General features: G+C 37.7%; 1 protein-coding gene across 3 annotated transcripts in view; it reads right to left on the reverse strand.

Moving 5' to 3' along the window:
• LOC135685119 (pyruvate carboxylase, mitochondrial) overlaps positions 1 to 26396 on the reverse strand; it is a 30594-nt gene that overhangs the window by 3322 nt on the left and 876 nt on the right. The window contains exons 2-17 of one of the 3 annotated variants that reach the window (XM_089110941.1): positions 21012 to 21401; positions 20381 to 20777; positions 19895 to 20198; positions 19505 to 19667; positions 19018 to 19200; positions 18333 to 18557; positions 17304 to 17333; positions 16544 to 16796; positions 15999 to 16234; positions 15626 to 15787; positions 15240 to 15489; positions 14463 to 14707; positions 14064 to 14243; positions 13614 to 13710; positions 13023 to 13318; positions 11819 to 12566 (exon numbers count right to left, since the gene is read on the reverse strand). In XM_089110941.1, coding sequence (XP_088967067.1) covers positions 12309 to 12566; positions 13023 to 13318; positions 13614 to 13710; positions 14064 to 14243; positions 14463 to 14707; positions 15240 to 15489; positions 15626 to 15787; positions 15999 to 16234; positions 16544 to 16796; positions 17304 to 17333; positions 18333 to 18557; positions 19018 to 19200; positions 19505 to 19667; positions 19895 to 20198; positions 20381 to 20777; positions 21012 to 21392 — 3660 coding nt within the window. In that variant the 5' untranslated portion in view covers positions 21393 to 21401 and the 3' untranslated portion in view covers positions 11819 to 12308. Of the gene's footprint in view, positions 1 to 199; positions 445 to 11818; positions 12567 to 13022; positions 13319 to 13613; positions 13711 to 14063; positions 14244 to 14462; positions 14708 to 15239; positions 15490 to 15625; positions 15788 to 15998; positions 16235 to 16543; positions 16797 to 17303; positions 17334 to 18332; positions 18558 to 19017; positions 19201 to 19504; positions 19668 to 19894; positions 20199 to 20380; positions 20778 to 21011; positions 21402 to 26396 lie in introns of those variants that run through there. The other 2 variants (XM_089110943.1, XM_089110942.1) reach the window with 2 other exon arrangements.

Below are 26396 nucleotides of genomic sequence, written 5' to 3' on the forward strand. Positions count from 1 at the left end.
TCAAATTGTGACACCACGACAAAACAATTTTCTTCTAGCACTGGCATTAAATGTTAATTTGAAAAGGTCAAATACAGAAACATGACTTTATATAGAGTTGACTTTTACTCTAATGCTTTGTAATTCAATATCAAGATTGCAATTTATTATGCAAATGTTACCCTTTATTTATTCATCAAATATTTATTACTTCTCTAACCTTCACTAAATCCCCGAGCAGCTTATTTGCAATGACGTATTTCCGCTTCACTTCTGGGAACTGGTCACTGAGCCCCAGACTGAAAGCTTGGAATTGCAAATTGGTGTATTGGCCTCCAGGGATTTCATTCGTGTACACATCAGCATTGCCTGTTTTCATTGTCGTGGTGCATTCAAAGGGGGCATAAAGAAGCCGTGTCTGTTCCCAGTAGGCACTGTAGTCAAATACTTTATCCATTGGAATTCCTACAAATTGATTTGATAAATTACTTACCTAAAGCTTTACAAAACGAAACTTTCTGCTACAGATAGGGCATATATTTTCAAGGAACCTTGTCACAAACGACATCACAAAATTAGGCGGGAACCTAGAATTTTGGGCGCATTTCAGGTTTCAGATTTTTGCAACTTAGAGACACGAATCTTAGGGGCTTGTAGGCTGTGCATAACTTTGGGTTAATTCAAATAGGTAGGGAATGGTGAATGTACAGGTACACGGCAGGATTCACTTGCAAGCGGGTTCAGTTCAAGGTTCACTCCTCACCGTTGATAATGGCAGTTCAGGCTGAAACAGCGGAAATAACACAGGTTTATGTATTTCACGAAATTCCTTAAAAAGTTGTGTTATGCAAACACTTCGCAAATGACAAAGGTATAGAAGAATCAGCACAGAAAGTGCAAAATTACAGGCAGTTCATTCTTTAACTCAAAGAAAACTCTAACAAAGAAAATCCAAAGGAGAGCGGAGAACAAAAGGAACAAGAAGAATATCCTTATTATTGGCGACTCCATACTTAAGCACTTGGATGGGAGAAAATTGAAAGGATCTCTGCGAAATGGGCAGAATGTCTATGTCAAATCTTTCGGCGGAGCAAATGTAGAAGACATGGCAGATTACTCAAAACCACCAATGAAAAAAAACTCAGACATTGTCATTCTTCATGTCGGGACAAACTCGCTGGGAACAAACAAGCCAGCTGATGAAATTGCATCTGAAATCTGTGATCTGGCAGCTGGTTTAAGAAACGGAGCAAATGAAGTTGTTGTATCAGCTATTATATCTCGAGGTGACGATTCAACGTTAAATACAAAAGCAAAAACTGTAAACGAAAAATTGAAAACCCTGTGCGGAGAAAATAGTTTAGATCTCATCGAGCATTAAAACATCGATACAACTAAGCACCTAAATGGAAGTGCTTTGCACCTCAATAGAATGGGCACAGTCCTTCTTGCCAATAACCTTATTAAATATCTCAAAGCTCAGTGACGCCATGATGGGACTCATACAGCTAAGTACATTTGTCCTAATTTAGAAAATCAAAATACCAATGAAATTGCTAGTTCTGATACCGAAGATATTAACCCCCTTGCCAATCTATCAACTATTAGGAACAAAAACAAGAGAGGCCCAATTGTGGCACATCTAAATATAAACTCAATCCGAAACAAAATAGAGGATCTCAAAACCCTGATTGCAAAAAATGTTGACATCCTCGCAGTTTCTGAAACCAAATTAGACGAATCCTTTCCTACTAGTCAGTTTTTAATTAATGGTTTCAAAAAACCCTTCCGTTATGATAGAAATACAAACGGTGGTGGGATTCTGGTTTATATCAGAGAAAAAGTTCCAGCAAATGAAATTAAACAGGTGAACATCGCCAATTCAATTGAATGTGTATTAACTGAAATTAATGTGGGCAAGAAAAATTGGGCATTGATCAGTACCTACCGCCCCCCTTCTCAATGTGAAAAATTTTTCTTCGCAGAGATAGGCAAAGTGCTTGACCAACTTACACCTCGATACGAAAACTTCGTCATTATTGGAGTTTTAAATTCGGAAGAGAAAAATTATGAAATTAGCAATTTCATGGATATCTATGGATTAAAAAATTTAATAAAAAGTCCCACTTGTTATAAATCTGCTGACAATCCCTCTTTCGTTGACATGTTTCTAACGAATAAAACCTCTGGTTTTCAAAACACTACGACAATTAAAGTGGGATTGTCTGATTTTCATCTAATGATACTAACAGTGTTAAAGAGTGGTTTTGTAAAAAGAGGTCCAAGGATTGTGACATACCGAGACTACAGTAAATTTGATCCTATAAAGTTTCGCAGTGACCTTAGAAGCAATCTAGCTAAGAGCAGCGAAGCATACTCTGAATATGAAAATTTTAATTCTGTAGTCGAAGAAGTTCTGAATAACCATGTACCTCTAAAACAGAAATATTTACGCGCAAATGATGCACCCTTCATGAATTTTGCAGACCCAACTTTAAGAAAGGCAATTATGCTCCGTTCACAGTTACGTAACAGATTAAACAGGCATAATACTTCTGAAAACTGGAACGCTTTTAAAAAGCAAAGAAATAGGTGTGTGAAAATTCTGCGACAAGCAAAAACATCATATTATGGTAACCTTGATATAAATTCTGTCACTGACAATAAAAAGTTCTGGAAAACTGTAAAACCACTTTTTACTGACAAGGTACAAACCTCTTCAAGTATTACGCTTATCGAAAATGAAAAGTTTATTACGAATGACAGCGAAATAGCTGAGATTCTTAATGATTTTTTTACAAATATCACAAAGACAATTGACATTGCCCCTGGTGAATGCATTCTCAATTCGACAGACCATTTGCTGGATCCTGTTGAAATTGCTGTTGAAAAATATAAACATCATCCCAGCATCCGCAAGATTAAGGATAAGGTAAACCATGGCACATTCTTCGAATTCAAACCAATTACAATGCAGGCAGTCAATGATGAATTATCGAGACTAAATACAAAAAAGCGTCTACAATTGAAAGTATTCCTCCGCGGATACTGAAAGAAAAGGAGAACATTTTTGCACCATTACTGACGACAATTTTCAATAATTCATTGCTCCAGAAAACGTTTCCTGAAGATCTTAAATTAGGAGACATAACTCCACTATTCAAAAGTGACAAAACTACAGAAAAACGAAACTATTGACCTATCACAGTTCTATCCGCATTATCAAAGGTCTTTGAACGGCTTCTATATGCTCAGATGGTCGACTTCGCGGATACGTTCCTAGTTCCCTACTTATGTGGTTTTTGGAAAGGTTTCAACACACAGCATGCGCTGTTGAGATTAATGGATATCTGCAAGAATTCCCTAGATAAAAAAGGGGTGGTTGGTGCCTTGCTAATGGATCTCTCAAAAGCGTTTGATTGCATAGACCATGAGCTATTAATTGCGAAATTAAATGCCTATGGTTTTTGTAAAGATGCTCAGTTATTGATTTATAATTACCTGTCCGGTAGAAGACAAAGGGTAAAATTAAATGGTTCATTCAGCACTTGGCGAGAAACCTTTGCAGGTGTACCACAAGGATCAGTCCTTGGGCCTCTTTTATTTAATTTATATATTAATGATTTATTCTTAATGGTAACTGATACTGCAGTATGTAACTTTGCTGATGATACTACGATTTTCGCAGCTGACTGTCAATTAGATAAAGTTTTAAAACGGCTAGAAACTGATGCTCTTATTTTATCAAAATGGTTTCCAGAAAACTTTATGAAATTGAATGCAGGGAAATGTCATCTTCTTACTTTTGGAACAAATCAAGATGACTTTAAGATCAAAATCGGTGAGGCCATTGTTGAAGAAAGCTCTGAAGAAAAAGCGAGTCCCAATCATTGGCAACATTTAAAAAAGAATTAAGAGCACACCCTATAGAATGCGACTGTAGATTGTGTAAAAAATTTATTGCTGGGTTAGGTTTTATTTAGAACATTATACCTTAAACCTTTTTAATATTGTATCATATATTTTTATTTCATACTAACTCTTTATAGATAGTTGGCCTTAATTAGCTTCTTTATAGCTACCAGCCGTTCATTTAGTACGCCAACTTTAAACAAATTATTTATTATTATTATACCGTATTTTGGCGGGAAATCACTTCCCTTTCCGAATCGTTGCCTAAATGGCCACCACGTCAAAGTTAGTGAAAGGAACTTTGAACTATTTTTTCAAAAAGCAGCGAGAAAGAACTGCTGTTTCCAGCAAGTTATCAAATAATCAAGATAACAATGGACTGATCGAATCTAGTAAGGATCAGGGAGATGGGAAGATAATTGCAGTTTCTACACGCAATAGCGTCTTAGGCCTTTGCCTAGTGAACGAGAAAAATGAAAAAAATCAAACAGAAACCACCTATAAACTCCAATACTAAGAACAAATCATTTTAAAGACTTTTTGTCGTAGATCTTTTAGTCTAAGAAATCTAATGTCATATCTTTGTTTAAATCTGATATTTCTTTGAAATTCTCAGTACAGATACAATTATGTAGCCTCTTATAAGAAAAAGCTCTTTTGCCACTTATTTTTAAAAAAATTGTTATTTGTTAAATTTAGTTTTGTCGGTGAGGTTACTTATTAATCATCAATCTTTTCGTTGTTTTGTTGAAAAAATTACCACAGATATTATTGATATTAATGTTTTAGATTTTTTGGTTTGCAGATAAGGAATCCAGTTGTTGCTGCCTTAGTTCGACACATTTAAAATATTGATCTTAAAATGTGTGATCATTTAACCTCTTTAGCAAAAAAATTTGTTAGTAATAAAACTTTTCTCACAGCCAAAATTAATTTGGTTTGGCGCTGCTGGTGACAGCTATTGTTATAAATATTCAGCAGGGATCCCCCCCCCGGACCGTCAAATTTGCCGAAAAATAATCATTAATTTGCCGACAGGATTAAAGATTTGCCGACCAGGCATCCCTTGATGACAAAACCTCTATGCTTTTGAAATATGATTTTTTTCAAGGGTGTCTCACACCCCTCACGCCCCCTTTCGTGCCGGGCCTGCTGGCCCCCCCCCCCCAAACAAAAAGTTGTATCTCGGTCCTTGCCAACAACAACGGTAGTATAAGAACCATTGTCCTAAAAAGGTAGCCTTTCTTTTTAAACTATTTGATTTCAAGAAAAGGGTATAAATTTTCTTTGGTCTCAAAGAAAAGAGGAATCAAATTGGAATCAAATATCAGAGATAAGGGTCAGTTTTCTAGACCCTCAGACACGTGTGCTTACATTTGATAGTGTGAGATGACCCAGCGGGCTTAAGTGTTAGCATTGGCGTTGAAGACTTCAAATTTTGACGGGACATAGAGGTGTGGCTTTACCCAATAAGGAATGAAAATACTCAAAAGCAGTAAAACTCGACCTGAATAGCAAGGGTACAACTGTTAGAACACAGGGTTCCCATTCATTGCAGGACATCACATGACAATTGCATCATTGCGCTGCAATTGCATCAGCTTCTGTAAATTGAATTATTCTTAGGGTATATAAGGGGTGGCTTTATAGTTAGGTTGAGTCTTGCCGTAAGCTTTGTCGAACTCAGTGTACCTTGTCGCTAGCTTGAAGAATTGTGTTTGCCGTTACATTGTCGTCGTTAGCCGTTTAAGATTTCTTTAGTCGTTTGCCGTGAACTGACGAATTAGAAGAAGTGTAAGAAATTAGCGAATTGGATAACAGTTTTTGCCGTATTTATCGTGTACGTTTCTGCGAACGACCTACGAGCTCACATTTGTAAAACCCCCTTTTTAAGTGGTTTTACACAACCCCCTAGAATCTATGCACATGAGTGTTAGGACATTGAGAAACCTATAAAATCTCTTAAAAGGTGGGTTTTACAAACGTGAGTTCTTTGTAGGCAGAAATACTCAAAAATACGGCAACGGCGGATAAAATCAAAATTCTTCTCTTTACGGCAATGATACGACTAACGGCTAACAAGTTCGACAAATAACGACACGGCTTCAACAGGCACGACAAGACTAGCAACAGAGCTCCTAGCAATAAGGCAAAACTTTCGACAAGACTACTCCTAACTTATGAAACAATCCTTTATATACCCTAAGCAAATCTTAAAATAATAATTACGGAATACAAAAAACATATTATCAAACGCTGATGCAATCACAGCGCAACGATGCAATTGTCACGTGACACTGTCCGTAAGGAAACCCTGTGTCGTTACAAACCCCAAAAACCCTGTTAGACGCGAGGGGCAGTTCACAGTTGCAAAAAGCTTACGAGATTTTTCAAAAAACAAAAGGATTTCCAGGGATTTTCATATAAAACAATTGGATTTCCACCAAAGGTGTACGAGATTTTCATCAAGTGATTTGCCCCTCAGTTAGACGAATAAACAGGCAGCAAAGGACACCAAAAGGCAACAAAGGACACTGACGCTCTGGAACCCAGGGTAGCTGCAGAGCCGCACTCGTGAAATGTTAGGTGACTAATAAGTGCATGCATCTTCAGAAAGAATCATTATTATTTGTACCACACAAAATTTGTCCTTACGTGTGCATTTCAATTTGTAAGTGCTTGAAATGTGGAGCCCTTATCTCGGGGGAGGGGGGGTGCTTTACCTTGAAGAAAATTTACGGGGATTTGCCCTACACAATAATTTTTTAAACCGGTCCTTGAAAAAATTCCTGTATACATGAAATCTGTCCTGGAATTATAGCTTTTATTCCAAATTTGAGCTTTAAGAGAATAACGCTATAGAGTGAACAACATTTCCTTTTTTATGATTAATCTAACTTGTCCCGGAAAAAGTATCTTTGAAGAGCATACCTCTGCTAGAAAGAAGACAACCCTGTCCCAGAATTTTCAGCCGAGAATGAGACTGTTTTAGAAAGGGCATCCTCGGTAGTCAGTGTATCACGTCCAAGTATCATTTTTATTCTGTGATGGATGGCTGAAATCGGAAGAGAGAGAACAAAAACTGAGAGAGAAAGAGAAACGTCAGCGTTGCATAAAGTGTTACCGTAATTCTTCGAATAAGCCCCCACGCTCAAATAAGCCCCTCCCCACCTAAAAAATCATTTTTGCAAATAAGCCCCCCCCCCCAGTGGCGTAACAGAAACACTCGGGGCCCTTAGGAATTTACTAAGATGGGGCCCTTATTTAGGGACTGCGAAGTGAAGTGAGCTCTACGGGGCAAAGGGGTTCGGGGTAGTGTGAAAATGTTTAAAATCGTGCCATTTAGAACCTCGAGAAATGCACGTGATGTGGTAAAGAAAATGTTTACATATTAAAAAACCAACAGTAAATTAGGTGTTCTTGCTCACAACGTGAGCTTTTCTACGTGCATTAACGTTGGCAAAATCCTTTATAAGCTTTGTTTTGTCAATTATCTTTGCTTCCTTGTTCTCAATTGACAAAGTTGCTATGTCGTCCAGTCTCTCCTGTGACATTGTAGATCTTAGAAATGTCTTTATCAGTTTCAACTTTCAAAATGATCTTTCTGCCGATGCAACAGTTACTGGCAAAGTGACGAAAAGTGTTAATAGATTGTACATTTCTGGAAGGGATGAACTAATATGGCTCTGAAGCACGAGGTTATTAACTTCTAGAACAGTTTTCTTGACTGCAATCTCCTTTCTGAATTCGGTTGCAAATTATCTCATCTCAGAATCTAATTTATCTGTAAAGTCATTTGGATATTTCTCACGAATTACTCGTACTGCATTTTCAAGCATGTCAGGACTCAGTGTTGCCAGGTTGTTGGGGTAGAGACAGCTGAATACTGACGTCACCATTGCTTGTCCTTGAACCTTTCTGTCAGTTGCATCAATGCTGCATGAACAGTCTTGTAGAAAACGTTTATCTTGAAACTTTGCTCAGGATCCATCAGTCTTCCATCTACAACAAGTTCATCTGATTCATATCTTGCCTTCTGACCCCTCTTTTGTTGAAACTCTAGCGATCCATCCCAAAGTTTTGCAAGTGCTGTGGCAGTAAGCATTATAGACTGCCATGATTGTCTGAAGAAAACTGAAGAAATCTCGAAGGGTAGCAAAAAAGTTTTCACTCACAACGTGTGATTGCCCACCTAATAACAACGGTTAATTGGTCGACTCTTGTAATATCATCAGCATTATTGGAGCTCCGAGAGTGCAATATTAAGGTGTCTAGAGGCAACTGTTAAGTCAATCCTAGGGGACTGAAGCTCCTTTGATACTGCATTGACCGATCTTAGTATTCTCTCCCAGAATACAAGGAAAATAATAAATTCCAGTGTGTCAATTTTTTTCTTAAGACTCTTTGCGTTGTCACGCTCATTCTTGTTGTTTGATGTTAAGATGAGTCGCGTCAGAAGCCTTATTATCTGGGGATACTTGTCACGCACAGCTCGCACTGCATCAATGCGAGAGCTCCAACGTGTCGTACATAACTTTTTTAGTGTCAGTGATCCTTTCCCAGCTTCGATTCCAAGATCTCTCCATCTATTCAAGGAAGAGCCAAAAAACTGAAGAAATCTCGAAGGGTAGCAAAAAAGTTTTCACTCACAACGTGTGATTGCCCACCTAATAACAACGGTTAATTGGTCGACTCTTGTAATATCATCAGCATTATTGGAGCTCCGAGAGTGCAATATTAAGGTGTCTAGAGGCAACTGTTAAGTCAATCCTAGGGGAATCCAAGATTATACTCCAGAATGGTGCGGAATTAATATTTTCTACCAAAGTCGAGGATACAGTATTTGCAAGCAGGGGCGAAACTACTGGGGGGGTATGGGGGGGGTGCTGCACAAAAAAAGCAGATTTTGGTTCAAAAAAGCAGATTTTGTCGGGCAAATTTATGGCTGCCAGCGTATCTGTCGGGCAAATCTGGAAATTTTCTTTAGGTTGCACTTTTATTGCTACTTTTTGCCCTAGGTTGGTTTTTTAATTCATGGTCTTTTCCCCCATCTTTTTTTCAATCTCCTCCCAGTTGGGAAAACAAAACAGAAACGAGGCAAGGAACAGCAACATTTCTGTCTTTCGTCCGTCCACCGATCAGCGCTTTCGTCTGGAGCTCAACGCGCACATGTTTATCTTCGCCTCGAGATGAAGTCTGAAGTATTGATCGACAGCAAAAGTATAGACGGAAAGTAAAGTGTGTTTGATGCGAGAAGGAAATGAATACTGTGCATACCCCTCCCCCCTACTTTTTGCAAAACAATAGAGCTTTTTACAAAATCTTTTGTTGTGATTTCTAAATTTTCCCTTGACAAGCCCCCCCCCCCCCCTCAACGTTCCATCCTGCCTCGGAGCCCATAGAACACTGACAGTTTTAGAAGCATCATGAATCAAAGCATGAAGGATATACCATCTCGGAATACGTTATTGAGAAAATCAATCAATATTTTCTTTTCCAAATGTATGAAACTTTCATTCATGAAATCATACATGTTTTAGAGATTTAGGTCAGGACATTTGAAGAAGACATCATTTGGGTTTTTGAACATTTCATAACATCAACAGGAACATAATAAAACTATTTACAATAAACAAGATCCAACGTGAACACCTTTTCATTACAACATGGCGTGAACAAATGACTAATGCAACTTCGAGGTCTAGGAAAGAGTGAAGGATTAACCGCGTGCTGCTCCTTCACAACAATACATATCCATAAGGAGTTATGCCCCAAAATTCTCTAAAGGTTTTACACTTACGGGTCGAAAGTATTGCACCCTTCGCTAGAAAATGGTCATACAGACGCCAAAGTTTTTTAACTAAAAAATTTGAATAACCATAACAAGTAACAGGAAGTTTTAATCAGTTCAAGCGGGAAATGATATAAAATTTATCAAGAAATTGTAGTTAAGATATGAAATGCAAAAATCTTTCGAGTTTATTCTATTTCTGAACAATATCCATGATTACGAAAACATGAAAACTGAGCTTTGATGATAGGTATACCTGTTAAATACCTCCAATAAAAAACTTTACTTTGCTTGAGGGATTTTGTTATGGTGAATTTGGATATACGTACTTCGTGCTTGGGTGTCTAAAAATATTGAAATTGCTTCTGGAGCAACCGAAAATTGAAAATGAAACTCAGAGAATGCAACTGAAGCTCTTTTTTGTTGAAACATTGTAATCTGCGTAGCTGTTTCTAAATTCAGAAATTACAAAGCTGTGTTTTGGTGTTCCACTTTGATAAAATTGAGACCCTACTTCAATCTCTTTTTTGAATTGCTCTGTTACAAGCTAGGTGATTTAGAAAGTGAAGACTTTTTTCTTTTATAGAAAAGACAGGCCTTACAAATGCTTGCTTTTCGGAAACAAATGTTTATAGCCAACACCAGAAAAACTAGAGGCATATTTTTTGACTTAAAACAAACAGCCTAAGTCTAAAGACCCTCTCTCGGGCTTCCCGATGATTTCAGCCCTTGAGGCGATGTGCTCTAAAAATGAAGTTCATGTAGGACACGCCCTTTCATCAAGCATGCCACGCCCTTTCGTCGGGCAACTAAGCTTCATACCCCCCTAATGAAAATAGTGAAGTTTCGCCCCTGTTTGCAAGCAAGTGAAACAGCTTATTTTGGATCTTAGCGCTAAGGTATTTTGTTGCTCGGAAGAGATATAACTTCTGCTAGAAATTCATCATATTCAGCCATAAGAGAGACCAATGCCAAGAAATTCCCACCTTCACACACATTATCATGAACCTGCTCTCTGTGCCCTCTGAATGCCAAGGTCAAAGTTGTCATTGAAGAATTATAGCGAATAAACAAAACAAAACAGAATGAATGAATCCAGTGTTGTGTTAGCAACACTGTTTAGTAAGAACTTTTGGGATGGCTTTAGAAAACCTTGTCAACATGGTAAAAAAGCACAATATACGAAAAATTTGATGGGGGCCCCTTTTTGGTCGGGGGCCCTTAGTTCTCGAACTAAGGTCGCCTAAACTGAATTACGCCACTGCCCCCCCCCTCGAAGGGACGCACAATTTCAGAATAACATCTTATTTCAAGAAAGCCCCCACAGGACAATAGCTATACAGTATTACTTCCTTTGACTGGAGACCAAAAAGCAAAAAAGCGACTTTCGTGATGTCAAAAAATTATAATATTTGTTAGATCTTCACACTTTATTTCATTGAGAGAATTATGTTGTTTTTATGTCGACCTTTGAGGGAAATACTAAAGTTTGAAATAAGCCCCCCCTTCCTCCAATAAGCCTACCCTCGAACAAGCCCCCACCCAAAATTCAATTTTACAAATAAGCCCCCGGGGGCTTATTCGAGGATTTACGGTACCTTAGACAACAACACGAAAAAGATAAATAGCAAGCCATCGCATTTGATATACGTTCCTTCCACTTCATCATTACACGTTTTTGTAAATTTCTCAACTTTTGCGAATTAAGGATGTCTTGAATTTTTGGGTTAGCAGAAAAAATGACGAAATAAACAAAAAATTTGACTGTAACGCTGCAGATAAATGCGAAATACGTTAAAACAGATCAGCTCAGTATGTTGACGATTTTATATCGTCAAAAAATCAACATTAGCGGGTCTGTATCCATGGCTTTGTACAATGATGTCACCAAAGTTACCAGGAAACAGTTTTGGTTGGAAATCTTATCTCTATAACTGCCATGTTAGGGTGAGTAAAATATGGCGAGAAAGAAAATACGGCAAACAAAGCCGGCAATGGAAAGATCCACTAATCATAGGCCAGTCTGTTGATACGCAGGGTACCAACGGCTCTAAACAGGTAAAATGCTAGGCCGGTTTTTTTAATTTAGCATCATTGGAATCATCAGGGTACAAAGCAAAATAAAAAAAAATAAACTGTGATAAAATTGCATCCTTATTTAGATTGCCGAAAATATGCGACACAAGAAATCGCTTATCGGTGTGAAATTCATTATATTTCATTTCTGAGAATAAATCACTACAAATACATCATGTAAATCAGAAATAAGCCAAATCAATAGTATTTAAAGTGAAAAAATTGCCCAGACTGGAAAAGGGTTCGTGGAAACATGTGATACCGTATTACGACTGTTTGAGATCCAGTTTTTTCTCGTTTAATGGCCACATTGTATGAAAAGGTATTGAATAAGAAATGTGGTATTGGGGGCGAATGTTATCAATACAGGGGGTGGTAAACATAGAATACTTCCTGTCATGGTCGGCTCGATTAGGGATTAAATGGGGGGAGGGGGTAATAAAAAAAGGTATTTAAAGCATTCTCAACAGCCAAGTCGAATTTTTAAAGCACCTAAGGATCATTGTGTCTGTGGTGAATGTGATTCAAATATAAGCATTTAAAATAATGTTTATTCTTTTGGTTCTACAGTGACTAAGAGATCATTCCCTTCGACGTGCGTACCAGGGCTGACTGAAATTGACGTCACTATGCCCTCAATTGGCGACGTAACGTTGGTCTCCATCTTCATTGCGCTGAGCACCACTAGTGGAGCACCCTTTGGCACAACTTCGTTTTCTTTTACGCGAATGGCAACAACTTTTCCAGGCATTGGGGCGCCAACCGACCCTTTGACGCCCTTGACGGCTTTAGGATTTAATACGACTTTCTGCGAAAAAATAAACATCAAAGTTTATAGATTAACAGTTTAACAGTTAAGCCTAGAGTTTAACAAAATTTAGCCATTTGGGTTGTCGCTGATTTCGGTGATGTTTCTATATAAATGACTTAAATAATATTTTGAAAAAGGATCTCCATAAAAGGAAATGAAATCGGTTATTTGCTTTCCTTTATTCTTGAAAAGAAATCCCTTGAGAAGAAACCCATAATTAAGTCAAATGAAGACCAAAAATGTCTGCTGACATCAAGAGGACGACAGAGCAAAGTGCTTCGTGTGCATACAAAGGCTTAGAAAAAACTTCGTTAAGCAAAACTTCAACTCAATGTGCTCACGGCAAGTTTGTGACACAGAAAGTTACATATTACAAAAGAGTATTTTCCAACCCTGTCGGTGTACAACCACATAATAAATTTTTGTAAAATGTCTTAATATATAGCAACTTACTTTTGTTTCCTTTTTATCTTCAACCAAAAACGGCCTAAGCTGCCCATTCACTTCACAGAACAACTCTCGCTTGCCTTGTTTGTTTGCTTCTCCAATGGCTAAAATCTTCAGGTTTAGAGTTTTTCCGGTCTCAATTTGCACTTCAAACTCTTCGCCTATTTCAGGGCCAACGAAGAAAAGACGCGTTGGCAAGCCTTGTACTGGTCCGAACTCTTCTTTGAACAAAATGTAATCTTTGAAGACATCGGGATACAATGCAGCACTAATTACATCTTTTTTGCTGATGGCAGTTGCTCCTAGTTTGCAGTAAAAGAAATATAAATTACTTAAAAAACGATCATAGGGATACAGACAAAAAGCACGCAACGGTTTAGCAAAAACATTTTTAGCCAGCGCTAACTGATCCCATTGGCTTGAACTACGTAATACTAGAAATTATAATTCAACAGACAAAATAAGGTAGGAACGCAACTTTTTAGGAATATCCTTTACTAAATCGACTCTTTGTTTTGCTGAGGTTCAGGATTAAGGAAGAAAGGGGCTGAGAAAAGTAAAATTAACTACTTAAAGTAAAAGTCTTGAAAAGCTAACCATAGTCTTGTTTAAGCTCTGCTTCTAATTGTTCGAAATCAAGTGGTGGGAGGCTTTCTCCTGGTCTTCCATCAACCGTTGGTTTCCCCTTCAAAAGCTGCAATGAAGAAGCTTAGTAAGAAGGCATTCACTTCTACAAATTATACCGTTTAGAATGAAAAGTTGTTTAAAAATCAAGCCTAAAACGACAGAGTTTATGACTCGGTTTGAGGGTTTTCCAAACGAAATCTTCTAAGACAAGATGCCATTTCAGCCCGTGGTATGTTAAACAGATTTACCTGAACAAAATAACTGAAAATAAATCACGATTAAGGGTCGAAACTCTAAATAAATTGAAAAGAGAGAGTGACGCGCCCTCCCCAATCAGGACTGTGAGCCGCCCGGGTAAGGAACAGCTCTATTAAACATTATACTGTCAAAATGAGTATTAAGAGGGTTCTGAAATATTACTTTTGTTCGTAGGGGTTCTGGGAATCCACCATAAGGCTGGCCAAGGTGGCCTTGAAGAAACTCGATAACCGATGAAGGCACATTGAGTTCATCGGCCCGCTGCAAAAAGTCTTGCTCCTCTAGTTTGTTCTGCACCATAAACTGTGCCAAGTCGCCGACCACCTTTGATGTTGGTGTCACCTACGAATGACAGATAGTCGTCAAATTGTGACACCACGACAAAACAATTTTCTTCTAGCACTGGCATTAAATGTTAATTTGAAAAGGTCAAATACAGAAACATGACTTTATATAGAGTTGACTTTTACTCTAATGCTTTGTAATTCAATATCAAGATTGCAATTTATTATGCAAATGTTACCCTTTATTTATTCATCAAATATTTATTACTTCTCTAACCTTCACTAAATCCCCGAGCAGCTTATTTGCAATGACGTATTTCCGCTTCACTTCTGGGAACTGGTCACTGAGCCCCAGACTGAAAGCTTGGAATTGCAAATTGGTGTATTGGCCTCCAGGGATTTCATTCGTGTACACATCAGCATTGCCTGTTTTCATTGTCGTGGTGCATTCAAAGGGGGCATAAAGAAGCCGCGTCTGTTCCCAGTAGGCACTGTAGTCAAATACTTTATCCATTGGGATTCCTACGAATTGATTTGATAAATTACTTATCTGAAGCTTCGCAAAACGAGACTTTCTGCTACAGATACGGCATATATTTTCAAGGAACCTTGTCACAAACGACATTACAAAATTAGGCGGGAACCTAGAATTTTGGGCGCATTTCAGGTTTCAGATTTTTGCAACTTAGAGACACGAATCTTAGGGGCTTGTAGGCTGGGCAACCTGCTAAATAACTTTGGGTTAATTCAAACAGGTAGGGAATGGTGAATGTACAGGTACACAGCAGGATTCACTTGCAAGCGGGTTCTGTTCAAGCTTCACTCCTCACCGTTCAACGATAATGGCAGCTCAGGCTAACCATTGGAAATAATACAGGTTCGTGTATTTCACGAAATTCCTTAAAAAGTTGTGTTATCCAAAGACCTCGCAAATGACAAAGGTATAGAAGAATCAGCACAGAAAGTGCAAAATTACAGGCAGTTCATTCTTTAACTTGGAAGTATTGAGCTCTATACAATACAAATGATATAAGGCCATTAAGTGTGTGGATACCTGTGTCAAGGTCTGTGTTCTGAAGTGCCGCGATTACAGCGCCCATACTTGGCTGTGAGGTCATACCGGACATAGAGTCAATAGCGACATCAACGACGTCTGCGCCTGCCTCCGCAGCTGCAAGCATTGATGCCACGCCGGCTCCAGCTGTGTCATGTGTGTGTACATGAATTGGCATCTTTGGGTACTGAGCTCGTAAGGACCCAATAAGAATTTGGGCAGCTTGAGGCTTCAACACGCCCGCCATGTCCTGCACAAAAGTTTAGCTAATAAAAGTTTTGAAGTTTAGTTACTGATGAATAGGAGTAACATATATGAACAATGTTTTATCATTGAGCAGTATTTTATTGACAGAAGGTGTTTTTATTGCCAAAAAATCGACAAACCTTGATACAAAGCACGTGTACGCCGGCCTTTGTCAGTTCCTTGGCAAGATTCATATAATAATCGATGTTGTATTTTGTTTTACTTGGATCAGATACGTCACCAGTATACGAGATCGCAGCCTCGACTACAGCACCTGCCTCGCCTGCAGCATCAATCCCAACCTGGAATGAATTGATCATAAATCATAATATTTTAGAAACAACTCCACCGAAGGCTAGGGGATGGGGGCGGTGAAAGCTAAGCTTTACATCATAAAAGATGATACCTTTTACATCAATTGGCATTGCGAGGAAGCTGAATTGTTTCGTACAATAGCACAACACTCGAACTGTCGAATAAACAAAAGATGAGGTAGGACTCAAAATCACTCACTTGAAGGTTCGGAAGATAGTTTAGGGCATCGAAAACTCTGAAAATGTCCATTCCGTATTTCTGTGCCATTTTACAGAACTCGAAAACGACGTTGTCTGGATAGTTCTTGTAGCCAACTGCATTTGCTCCTCTTAAGAGCATTTGAAACGGAATGTTTGGGATTAGTTCTCTGAGCTGTGCCAAACGATCCCAAGGACACTCCTTTAGAAAACGTAAAGCTACATCGAATGTTGCTCCTGAAAAAATGAGACAGAATAAGAATTAATCAGAATAAGAATTAGAAAATATAAATAGGAAGACATCGACTAAACTGAAAAGAATAGTCTGTTGGAAATTGGCATTTATAAAATCTGTTACGCTTCAAGAGTGTTTTTGTGAGCAGTTGTACAGTGGTGAATGTCGTTCGGATAGAAAGGCGTGTTAAGCTGAGCTATGTTGTAACACTAAGCTCTAACCGAGTGTGATCATATAAGAAAATGAATAGTTACTTGGTGTATCAAAGTACTGCAATAGATAACTGAACAAGAGAAAAATAATTGCCTTACCACCCCAGCATTCCAAACTGTACAAATTAGCAAATGAATCCGAAACAAATGGCGATACCCTCAGCAGATCGTGGGTCCGAACACGGGTAGCCAACAGAGACTGATGTGCATCTCGAAAGGTCGTGTCGCATAGTAGAAGACGACCCTCTCGTCTCACTGTCCTGGCAAAACCATCAGGTCCTTGTTGCAAGAGAATATCTCTGTACCCACTAGGGCGGTTGATGCGACCCGCAGCAGACGAGTTTGAAGGAACCTGTGAGAAAAATGCCAGGGCATGTTAAATTTAAGACAAAAACGTACCTTGGCTTGGCCACACAGAATCTTACATGCAAGAAGAAAGAAAGTAAAAAAGAAGGAGAGAAAGAAAGAAAGATAGAAAAAAACCCCTGCACATGTAATCTTTTAAGAAGCTTTGCAGCCCGGTTTTATCAGATTATGCTGCTGATATCAGTTTATAATTTTTCAGTTTTTATTTTCAGCTTTTATCATATGCTGATAAGTAACTAAATGGAAACAGATCATTCAAATTTGCTTTTATATTTCATTATCAATAAAGAAATGCTGCCCGGCAAACATTCAAAAGTAGTGCTTTTCTATTATAGCGTGACACAGCTACACAATGAAGCTTGGTGCAAAATAAGAGACAATGAAGTATGGTGCAAAATAAGAGACAAAAACAAAAAGGCGTTTCAGATTTCTGCGCTTGGCCCGCGGGTACGACGCACGCCACTCCATATAAACATACACGCATTCACATTACCTGGCTTTTTGAAAATATGTAATTTTTGACCTTCGGAAGAAATTACAGAAAACATTAGTGCATATTTAAATTTTGAATAGTCTTAAGTTATCATTACTGTAATAAGATACTGCAGTAAATATGGATACTGAGAGAAGAAAAAGGTTCATGACGCTACATCAAGTAAAAGAAATTTTGTACTTGACAAAATCCAGTAAAATATATATAAAGTCTTGTATGAAATGCAAGTACAAATACTTTTATCACTTTTCACAATTATTTCGAATTTCAAAATTGAATGTCAATGATAACTAATACTATGATTATAAATATGAAGTTTATTTTATAGATTGAGCGTGAATAGTGCGAGGTACGAGTGCGAGGTATTCACGCATAATTATGCGTGGATAGTGCGAGGTACGCCAGTTATATTTATTAAATGTTACTGTGTATGCCGCGAATGCGTGTGAGTGCGTGCGTATGTTGTACGTGAACCTGGTCAGCAGGCTGTGAAACTGGTCAATTCCAACAAGCTCATCGATGCCAAAAAATTCACCATAGCATCGACTGGAGTAAAAAACTTTACACGATGACAAGACGACAGCACTTCAAACTTCCCAGAGTTTCCTAACAGATTTTGAAGCACCGATGGCAAGCGAAAATGTTAACTGAACTGAAACAATCCACTTAAAACTTTAATAGCATTTCCAATCTGTTGATGTTTTGGCATTAAAAACGAAGGCAAGTTTTAAAAACCTATTAGCGACATGTTATAGCCTTAAGGTAGCCATGGCTGCTCGGGATGAAATCAAAACTGGTCTTGTTGAAACAGATTGCCAGATCCTAAGATTACTTGCCAAAAAGCCATTCAATGATAAAGGCGAAAATGTTTGAAATAGGAATATTCAGGTAACAACAGATACAGATTTCAGTGAAAATTCATCAAAGAGATGCAATGCAAGGGCTACTGCGGTGATCTGACGGGTCTGAATGAAAGTGTGCATTAGTAAGTTAGAAGCAATGACAAAACGAAGGGTAGAATGAATTTACCTCTGGTATGTTTGGGGTGATTTTAGCCGGTTTCATACCAGTCGACAACGGGGTCACAGGTCCATTTACAATAACATGCCCAAGATAATGCAGCAACTTTTGTGCTCTGTTCTGACTTCGTTGAACATCGAACAGCTCTGGGTTGTTATGAATAAAATCGGTGTTCACGAATCCATCCATGAACAGAGGGTGCTTCAGCACATTTTGAATAAACGGGATATTTGTCTGCAGGAGGGGCAAAATAAACGGTTCATTTCTATATCGTCATCCAAAAAATATATGCATAATAAATAGGTGAGATAACATTGCTATATTCCTTTCTCCATATCATTCATGCAATTGCCTGCATCATATCCTTTCATGAAATGATAAAATAACTGAAGGAGCAAAGGCCTCTAATTGACTTTAAAGAACAATTTTTGCCAAAATTTCAATACATAGCCAACTAGTCAAAGAGTTGGACCAAACTGTCCCCTTTCTTCATCAGGCTGTAAATTAAATATTTTCACTTCCAAGATTCTTTTGTGGAAGCCAACGCACATTTTGATTCTTTCAAGCAAAAAAGGAAGAACATTCGATTCCATTAATAGAAATAATTTCCAGTAAAATAGAAATACAGAAAGCTGTACAAGCACATTGTAGGACTGTTCAAATTGTAGGAACAAATCATCCTAAACCGAATTACCTTGACGCCTCTGATCCTAAATTCTTTGAGAGACCTGCTCAGCTTATCCACTGTTTCTTTCCATTCACTAGCGTGGGCAATGACTTTCACAAGCAGCGAATCGTAATGGGGTGATACCTCTGCCCCTGCGAAGCCACATGCTCCATCTAAGCGTATCCCCATACCTTCTCCACTGCGAAATACCTGAAAACGACACAAAAATGGATACCAGTTAGGGTCGTGATTGTGATTTATGGACAATATATATGTATCTTTATGATTAAATTTTGATTAAATATCAGGCTTGTTAATAGGTATATTTGTAGTAAGTTTTCGGTAATAATTTGTAATGCAATTGTAAGTTTTTAAATATATCAGATATTTTTATTTTGTGTTTATCAGATATTCTTATATGGGGCAAAAGCTTCTTTGTATCAAAAAGCTAAATTGAAAGAATGGATTAAACCTTGCCATAGAAGGATTAGATCTATGTCAAACTGCATCTCACCTCGATCCTGCCCGTATCAGGAACAAAATTATTCGATGCATCTTCAGTGGTGATTCTGGCTTGGATGGCATGTCCGTTTAGGTGGATATTCTCCTGGGAAAGTCCCATTTCCGCTAGCGATTTCCCTTCCGCGACCCCAATCTGCGCTTTCACCAGATCAACTCTAGAATGGACGGCTACACTTATATCGAAAAGCATTAAAGCACAGGACATTGTAGTATAATTGGCAAAAACTTCTAAATTGGGTTGAAGATATTGCACCATTTCGGCCTCCTTAAATATGACACTAACTTGCTTGCACGGTCAACGGAAGGCTAGCAAAAACACTCTTCTCGTGAACAATCTTATTGAAAACTTTGAATGACAAAATATTGTCAGTTGCTCTCTTACCCGGTGACCTCTTCAGTCACAGTATGTTCCACCTGAAGCCTTGCATTGACTTCTATAAAAAAATGGTTTCCTTCCTCATCTAGAAGAAACTCCACAGTGCCTGCATTTTCGTAGCCCACAGCCTTGCATAACCTGACAGCGTGACCTGTTAGGGTGCTGCGCAATTCCGCCGAGAGGTGTGGCGCAGGAGCACTCTCTACGACTTTCTGATGTCTTCTCTGCACAGAGCAATCTCGTTCATAAAAGTGCACAACGTCTCCAAAGGCGTCCCCAAGAACTTGCACCTCTATGTGCCTTGGACGCGCTGAAATGCAGAAATATTGATGCGAATGGAATAACAAAAATTGAATAATTGGCTTTTTGTAGAAACTATCAACCGGCACTATAATAATAGTTCTTTTGATCTTTCTTGTTATAATTTGGTTTTTCTAAGCCACATATTATTATCATTATTAATAAATGCAGAGGAAGTTATCTCTTACTTACAGATGAATCTCTCGACAAACATAGAGCCATCTCCAAAAGCCGCCCTGGCTTCTGATGTTGCCAGTTCAAACATTTTCTCTAGCTCATCAATGTCACTGACGACTCTCATTCCCCTTCCTCCACCACCGTATGCTGCCTTCAGCATTATCGGCATGCCAAATTCCTCGCAGAACTCTCTCACTTCCTCCATCGTCTTAACAGGCTTGTCTGTTCCAGGAATCACAGGAACGCCATTCTTTACGGCAGCTTTTCGTGCTTCAATTTTGTCTCCCATTAAGTGAATAATCTCCGGCCTAGGCCCGATAAACTTGATGCCTGCTTTGACGCATGCCCTCGCGAAGTCATGTCTTTCCGAAAGAAACCCATATCCAGGATGAATTGCGTCAACATCATGTTCCTGTATTGAACCAGGCAGATGGAGCAAAATATTAACTTGAGAAAAAGGTTGGAGCAAGTGATATAAACAATAGTAAACAAAAAGTTGTATCAAATATAAATGTATAAATCACCATCTTATTTCATCTCTAAAGTTACAATAAATTGTTGATTTGCAATCAAACTCTTAAGAAAATAATGTCTCTTTGCAGCCATTCTCAAAAAGAAAAAAATTATCTGAGATGATAACTGGTACCTTAGCAACACGAATGATCTCTGGTGCATTAAGGTATGCTGCAACCGGAGGCATGCCTTTACCAATCATGTATGCCTCGTCAGCTTTCTGTCGATGCAGCTGTTTGGCGTCCTGCTCTGAATACACAGCAACGGTCCTGATGCCTGCTTCGGTGGCAGCACGGAATACACGAACCGCGATCTCTCCCCGATTGGCGACCAGAATTTTGTTGATTTTCGTTTTCACTGGCATTTTCACGGATGCCGCTGTTGTGCTTTGGTATGCGTGCCGATTTTGGCATGGCAGTGCCAACCGGCTTGCCAGTCGCAGTACATGGTCGCTCTTCAGTGCAAACTTTTTCAAATTCACCTCTCGCAGTTTCTGGCTCTGGATACGGAACATCTTTTAATCCTAAGGGAAATGATAAACATTGTTGATAATTGTTTCTCGCAAAAGCAACCTGGCAGATGAAGATGAAACTAAGATTGAATATTCCCAGAATAAATTTTCAAAAGTGGGGAATCCTGTGATCGAACATTACAAATTAATCACTTATAACGGTGGAGGCTTGTAAATGGATTTCCAAGGGCAAAGCTTTGCATGTCTGAATTCAAAGAGCATGCTTGAAAAAATCAAAAGAGTTCGCTGATTGGAGAACGAAAATTCGACCGAAAGCAAATGGAATATCCCGTCTTTGTAGCAACAAACAATGGGGAGCAGAATTGCTGTAAACGCCAACTTAGAAAATTAACGAGAAAAAGCTACAGGAGACTTAAGTCAATGCAATATTGTATTTTTTTAATTTTTGTGACAGCCACCAGGGCTTCAGTGAAATGCAGAATTAAGCAAAAAAGATTACACGATACTTGATAACAGCAGAAAACAACCAATTTCGGGCTACATATCAGACTTCTTGCTACAATTGAAAAGGCATTATCGATGCAACCAAATACTAACAGATATTTTTCCGCAATACCTTGGTAAAGTGAAAGCCATATGCAGGTTTTTCTGAGGGTTTATCCACAAATACAAACCAACGATTCACACAAGATCATCTACTAAGACAGATTACAATTAAGTTTACATGTGCTTTGTAGTGATAAGCGATTTAATTTGGCCGCAAGATCGTACATAAAAAAGATTGTGTTCAGCCATATGCGCGATATTATCTGATATTATCAGAATTAATACATTTGTTATTGCAAAATGCTAAAATTTTCACTTTAATTAATAAAAATTACAGGATGGTCAGTCAACGCCTTCCCTAAAAATGTCTTGTAATCTTTCGATTTTGAGAATTAGGAATTAAGTAAAAGCATTTACGGTATTTAAGTTTTTCGGAAAATGAAAAATTTGAAAAGAAAGGTTAATCACAATATTTTATTCTTTTGGTAAGAATACAGGCAATTGAGTTTGGTGGATCTAATAATCTATGAGCATTTTCGTTTCGATAAATTTGGCAAAACTAAAAAAATTCAAGCACCTTATAATATCCAATGATGAAAACTGCGAGGGTATGAATTTTCTCCGCCAAATCTAAATTATGGCAACATTGACCCCTCGATTAAATACGGTGTACAAAATTGTACTTCTAGGCAGCAAAAATTGAAATGAACGTCCTTAATACTCTTATCATCTTTCATCTCATCTTGTTTTAATTGCCCAATCTCATCAGCATCACTTTGATACCATCAATGCAGGGGCGAAGCCAAATAAAATCTTTGGTGGGGTAAAGAAGTGCTTTATGCCGACAAAAACGGGCGTGTCCCACTTTTTAAGGGTGTGGTCAAAAGATAAACACTCTTATATACTGACAGAAAAGTTGATACTTTACAATTGTTGAAAAAGGTTCCAGGTGAGTACAAAAATAGCTTCTTTTGCCTGGCAAAAAATCCTTAATGTGACAAATTGTTGGGGGGGGGGGGTACTGCACATCACTGTCATTGATATAAGACTGTTTTCAAATTGAGACCCACTTTTACAGAGAAAGAAAGAAAACTTTTAGTTCCCTCCCAAAAGACTAAAAGACAAGACCAGATAAAAACATTTTTACATATTGTTATTTGACTGTCAACCATAACCATATTTACTTTACACTTTGGTTTTCGACACCAGCTTAACAAAGGCCCTTATTTTAACCATGTTACCCCGCATATAATAAAAGGCCATACTGTATAAAAATCCATGGGCTTATATCTGGGCAAAGGCCAACTGAGCCTTTAAGCAAAAGACTTCTCACTTCAGGTTAAGAATGTATAAAAGATAAAGGATACCTTATAAAAGATTAAATAACTTGTTATCTTTAAAATATATTTGACTATAACTTCTGCTTTTTTAAGATGCATGGGAACGTTTTGATTGTTAATACTTTAAGCTACATAGTTATAATATGTTAACATTAAATTCGTAAATTAACTTTATCCAACAATAAGTCACAATTTTCTAAGGATACCCTTTATGGGACAAAAAACGTATTGGGACATGCCAATAGAGGATCAAATTGACATTAGAACATTACCAGCCAGATAAGACAGTAGAGAGGAAGGATCATTGGGAACAAAGATGTTTGAGAACAATAGGAACAATAGGCATAGTTGGAAACAAAGGATCTTTATAACTTTGTAGGGACACAAGCCCCCCTAAGAACAATAGTGATTATGGCCCTGCAATCAGTCCACCAAGGTCTAAAGCAACAACCAAGGCGAAATATTTCATTTTCCAGTATCAATAAATGAATGACATTGATCCTGGGGGAGGGGTTTAGAAGAGAGGGTGTTAAGACCAAGCTTGTTAATTTAAGTTTTGAAGGAAGGTTATAAAGGGTAGAGTGTTCCAAAGTTGACAAGATCAAGAAGGAAGGATGAGTTGTCGCACAGGATTCCTGATATTGACAAAGAGCTTTGAAAAGGGTGAACATCAGAAGAGTATCATGTATTAAATAATACATATCTCAGGGGACCTGGGGTCATATCTCTGATCTCCAGAGAGGAATGTTCGTAGTAAATCTGTAATAACTTGAGAGATTTGCAACACAGCATAAATGAGAAAGAGATTGAAGAAACTTTGTGAGGTTGCAGCTGCTGATGAGGCAAATGGCTTTGGAATGGATATTTCCAGCTCAATGAAAGCATTATTCAAAGAAACAACAGATATGAGACTTGTTAAAATTGTTAAAAATTGTGATTGTGAGAAGAATCCACATGCACTGGAGAGGAACCCCAGATTTAGAGATGAATAATAAGCAATAGAAGAAATGTGAGATTTCCAGTTAAGGTTGGATGATACAGAACATGTTTGGATGCTTTTGATGCCCTATGAAGAGCCAAAATAGCCCTTTGTGTTTTTAGTTGTTTTAAATCTGCTTCCCATATGTAGCTTAAGAACACTGAGAAGCTATGCTCAATGTGACCATTCCTCTTGATTTCTTTGCCTGGAAAAACAGAGAGCTGAGAACTTACCAAACTTAAAGGTTACCGTAAACGTTTTCTGGGTGAAACCATCCATTTTACACATTCTTCACCATGTAATAGCAAAAATTTCAAGGTGCACAATGATACAATGCAATGTTTGAAACTAACAGGAGTTTTGAAAGTGGAAAAAAATCAAATGTAAATTAAGGTTCCCGTAAATTTCTTCAGCAAAGATTTAGTTGCGGTCTGAAAATCACTTGACCTGTTCAGCTGATAATCCTTGCTATGCAGTTGTGGCCAAATGTCTCATTTACAATAACTTAAATACACTGGATTGACACATTCATGTATCTCATGTAGGGCTGTCTGGTGATTCAAAGAGACCTATTGATATTTAGGCTTCAAATGACTTGAACTAGATTACACTGTGGTTTAGAAGTCTAAACACAGTCAGGAAAAAGCTACTTTGTACCCATGCAACCAATTGAATGGCTTGAAAATTTGCACACGGCCAGGACAGATGTGGGTAGCAAAGCATGCCTTAAAATTTTGTATTTTGCTATGGTTAGTCTTTTATAGCCAACTTCAACTGTAGGAGGGAAGAAAATTGCTTACAAATTTTTGACAGAATAAAGTTTTAAGGGGAGGAGCAACTTGAAAAATTTGACACATTTTGGTTGCCTAGGTTCTGCACTTCCTGCTGTATTAGATTTGGCTACCTCAACGCAAGGGTACAAAATAGCTTTTGAAGTCAGCAATAATTTGCCAGGAAAGTATCATTTTCCAATATTTGCCAATTATTTTGATATGATTGGAATCACCAAATTCTTGTGCATTGAATGATGCATAGTTTCATTCGATACCATCAATAGTTTGGCTTTTAGAAAGAGAAAACCAAACATAGTGTCAAAAACGTTTGTGACAACCTTAAGTTAAAGTTTGACCATGGCAGTGACTCAAGATAAAGACCTTAGATCCATAGTTCATGATTGTAACCTTGAGCAATCCAATAAATACTTTCAACGTTTCTCAATGATAACTATCCTTGATACAGTTTTATATAAGAACCTGGGTTTTGAGAACCTGTTAGGCTAAAATTTTTAACTTAGGCCTTCTCGACAAAAGAACCTTTTCAGGCTAAAATTTCAAGTTAGGTTTTTACCAGTGGAGCTGCTGTGAGCTTTCTTTGTGGAAACTGTTGAATAAAGTATCACTATCTGCTTATATCTATATCAATTAACTTGGTGAAACAAATTTTCTTTGAAGCCAAAGTACAATACTGTGTATATTGTTTCCATCACTTCAATAAATCCTCTTAATATTCAGCATTTGTAAAGTACAAGATTTCAATTTTTACTTATTCCAAGATTTCCACATATAAACCTTGTCTTTTAATTGATATTTCAAAGATTTTGCCATAAGTTTGCTGGAGTATATATTTGTTTTTGAAGTCTGTACTGTCTTTATGTAGAATATTACTGCGTGAAATGAAATTTATGATTTTGTCATATAAATATAAGAACCTATTTTAAGAACCTTGGTAGCCTAAATTCACTTAAAAACCCATTCATGTAAGAATCTGTTAAGAGTAATTGAAAAAAACCAAGTTCTTATACACTAGTTTTTACTTTAGTGCAATTTTGTGCTAATTAGAATTAAGTGCAATGTCTTTGGTGCTCATTATCTTTTTAATTATTTTTGAAATTTTTTAATTATTTTTAAATGTCTTGAGCATTAATTGATTGCTTATCATTCAAGTAATTTTTGTTTTACATTTCTTTGATGATGAAGAAGAATAAAATGATGTTGTAAAGAAAATCAAAGCTAAGCTAATATTAAAATGTAAACTGAAGAAGTGCTACTTCACCTATAACCTTTGCACTGAGATAGTGGATAGACTGGGTGCTTGCAATTATTTTAATCTCCTTTCTTTATGCAATATAAAAAGTTATTTGAAGTTAACTATTCAATAACTGACTTTATGTGGATTATCGAA

Source organism: Rhopilema esculentum, chromosome 10, assembly GCF_057945365.1.
Source record: "Rhopilema esculentum isolate cy_ngs chromosome 10, ASM5794536v1, whole genome shotgun sequence".
Taxonomy (NCBI): Eukaryota; Metazoa; Cnidaria; class Scyphozoa; order Rhizostomeae; family Rhizostomatidae; genus Rhopilema; species Rhopilema esculentum.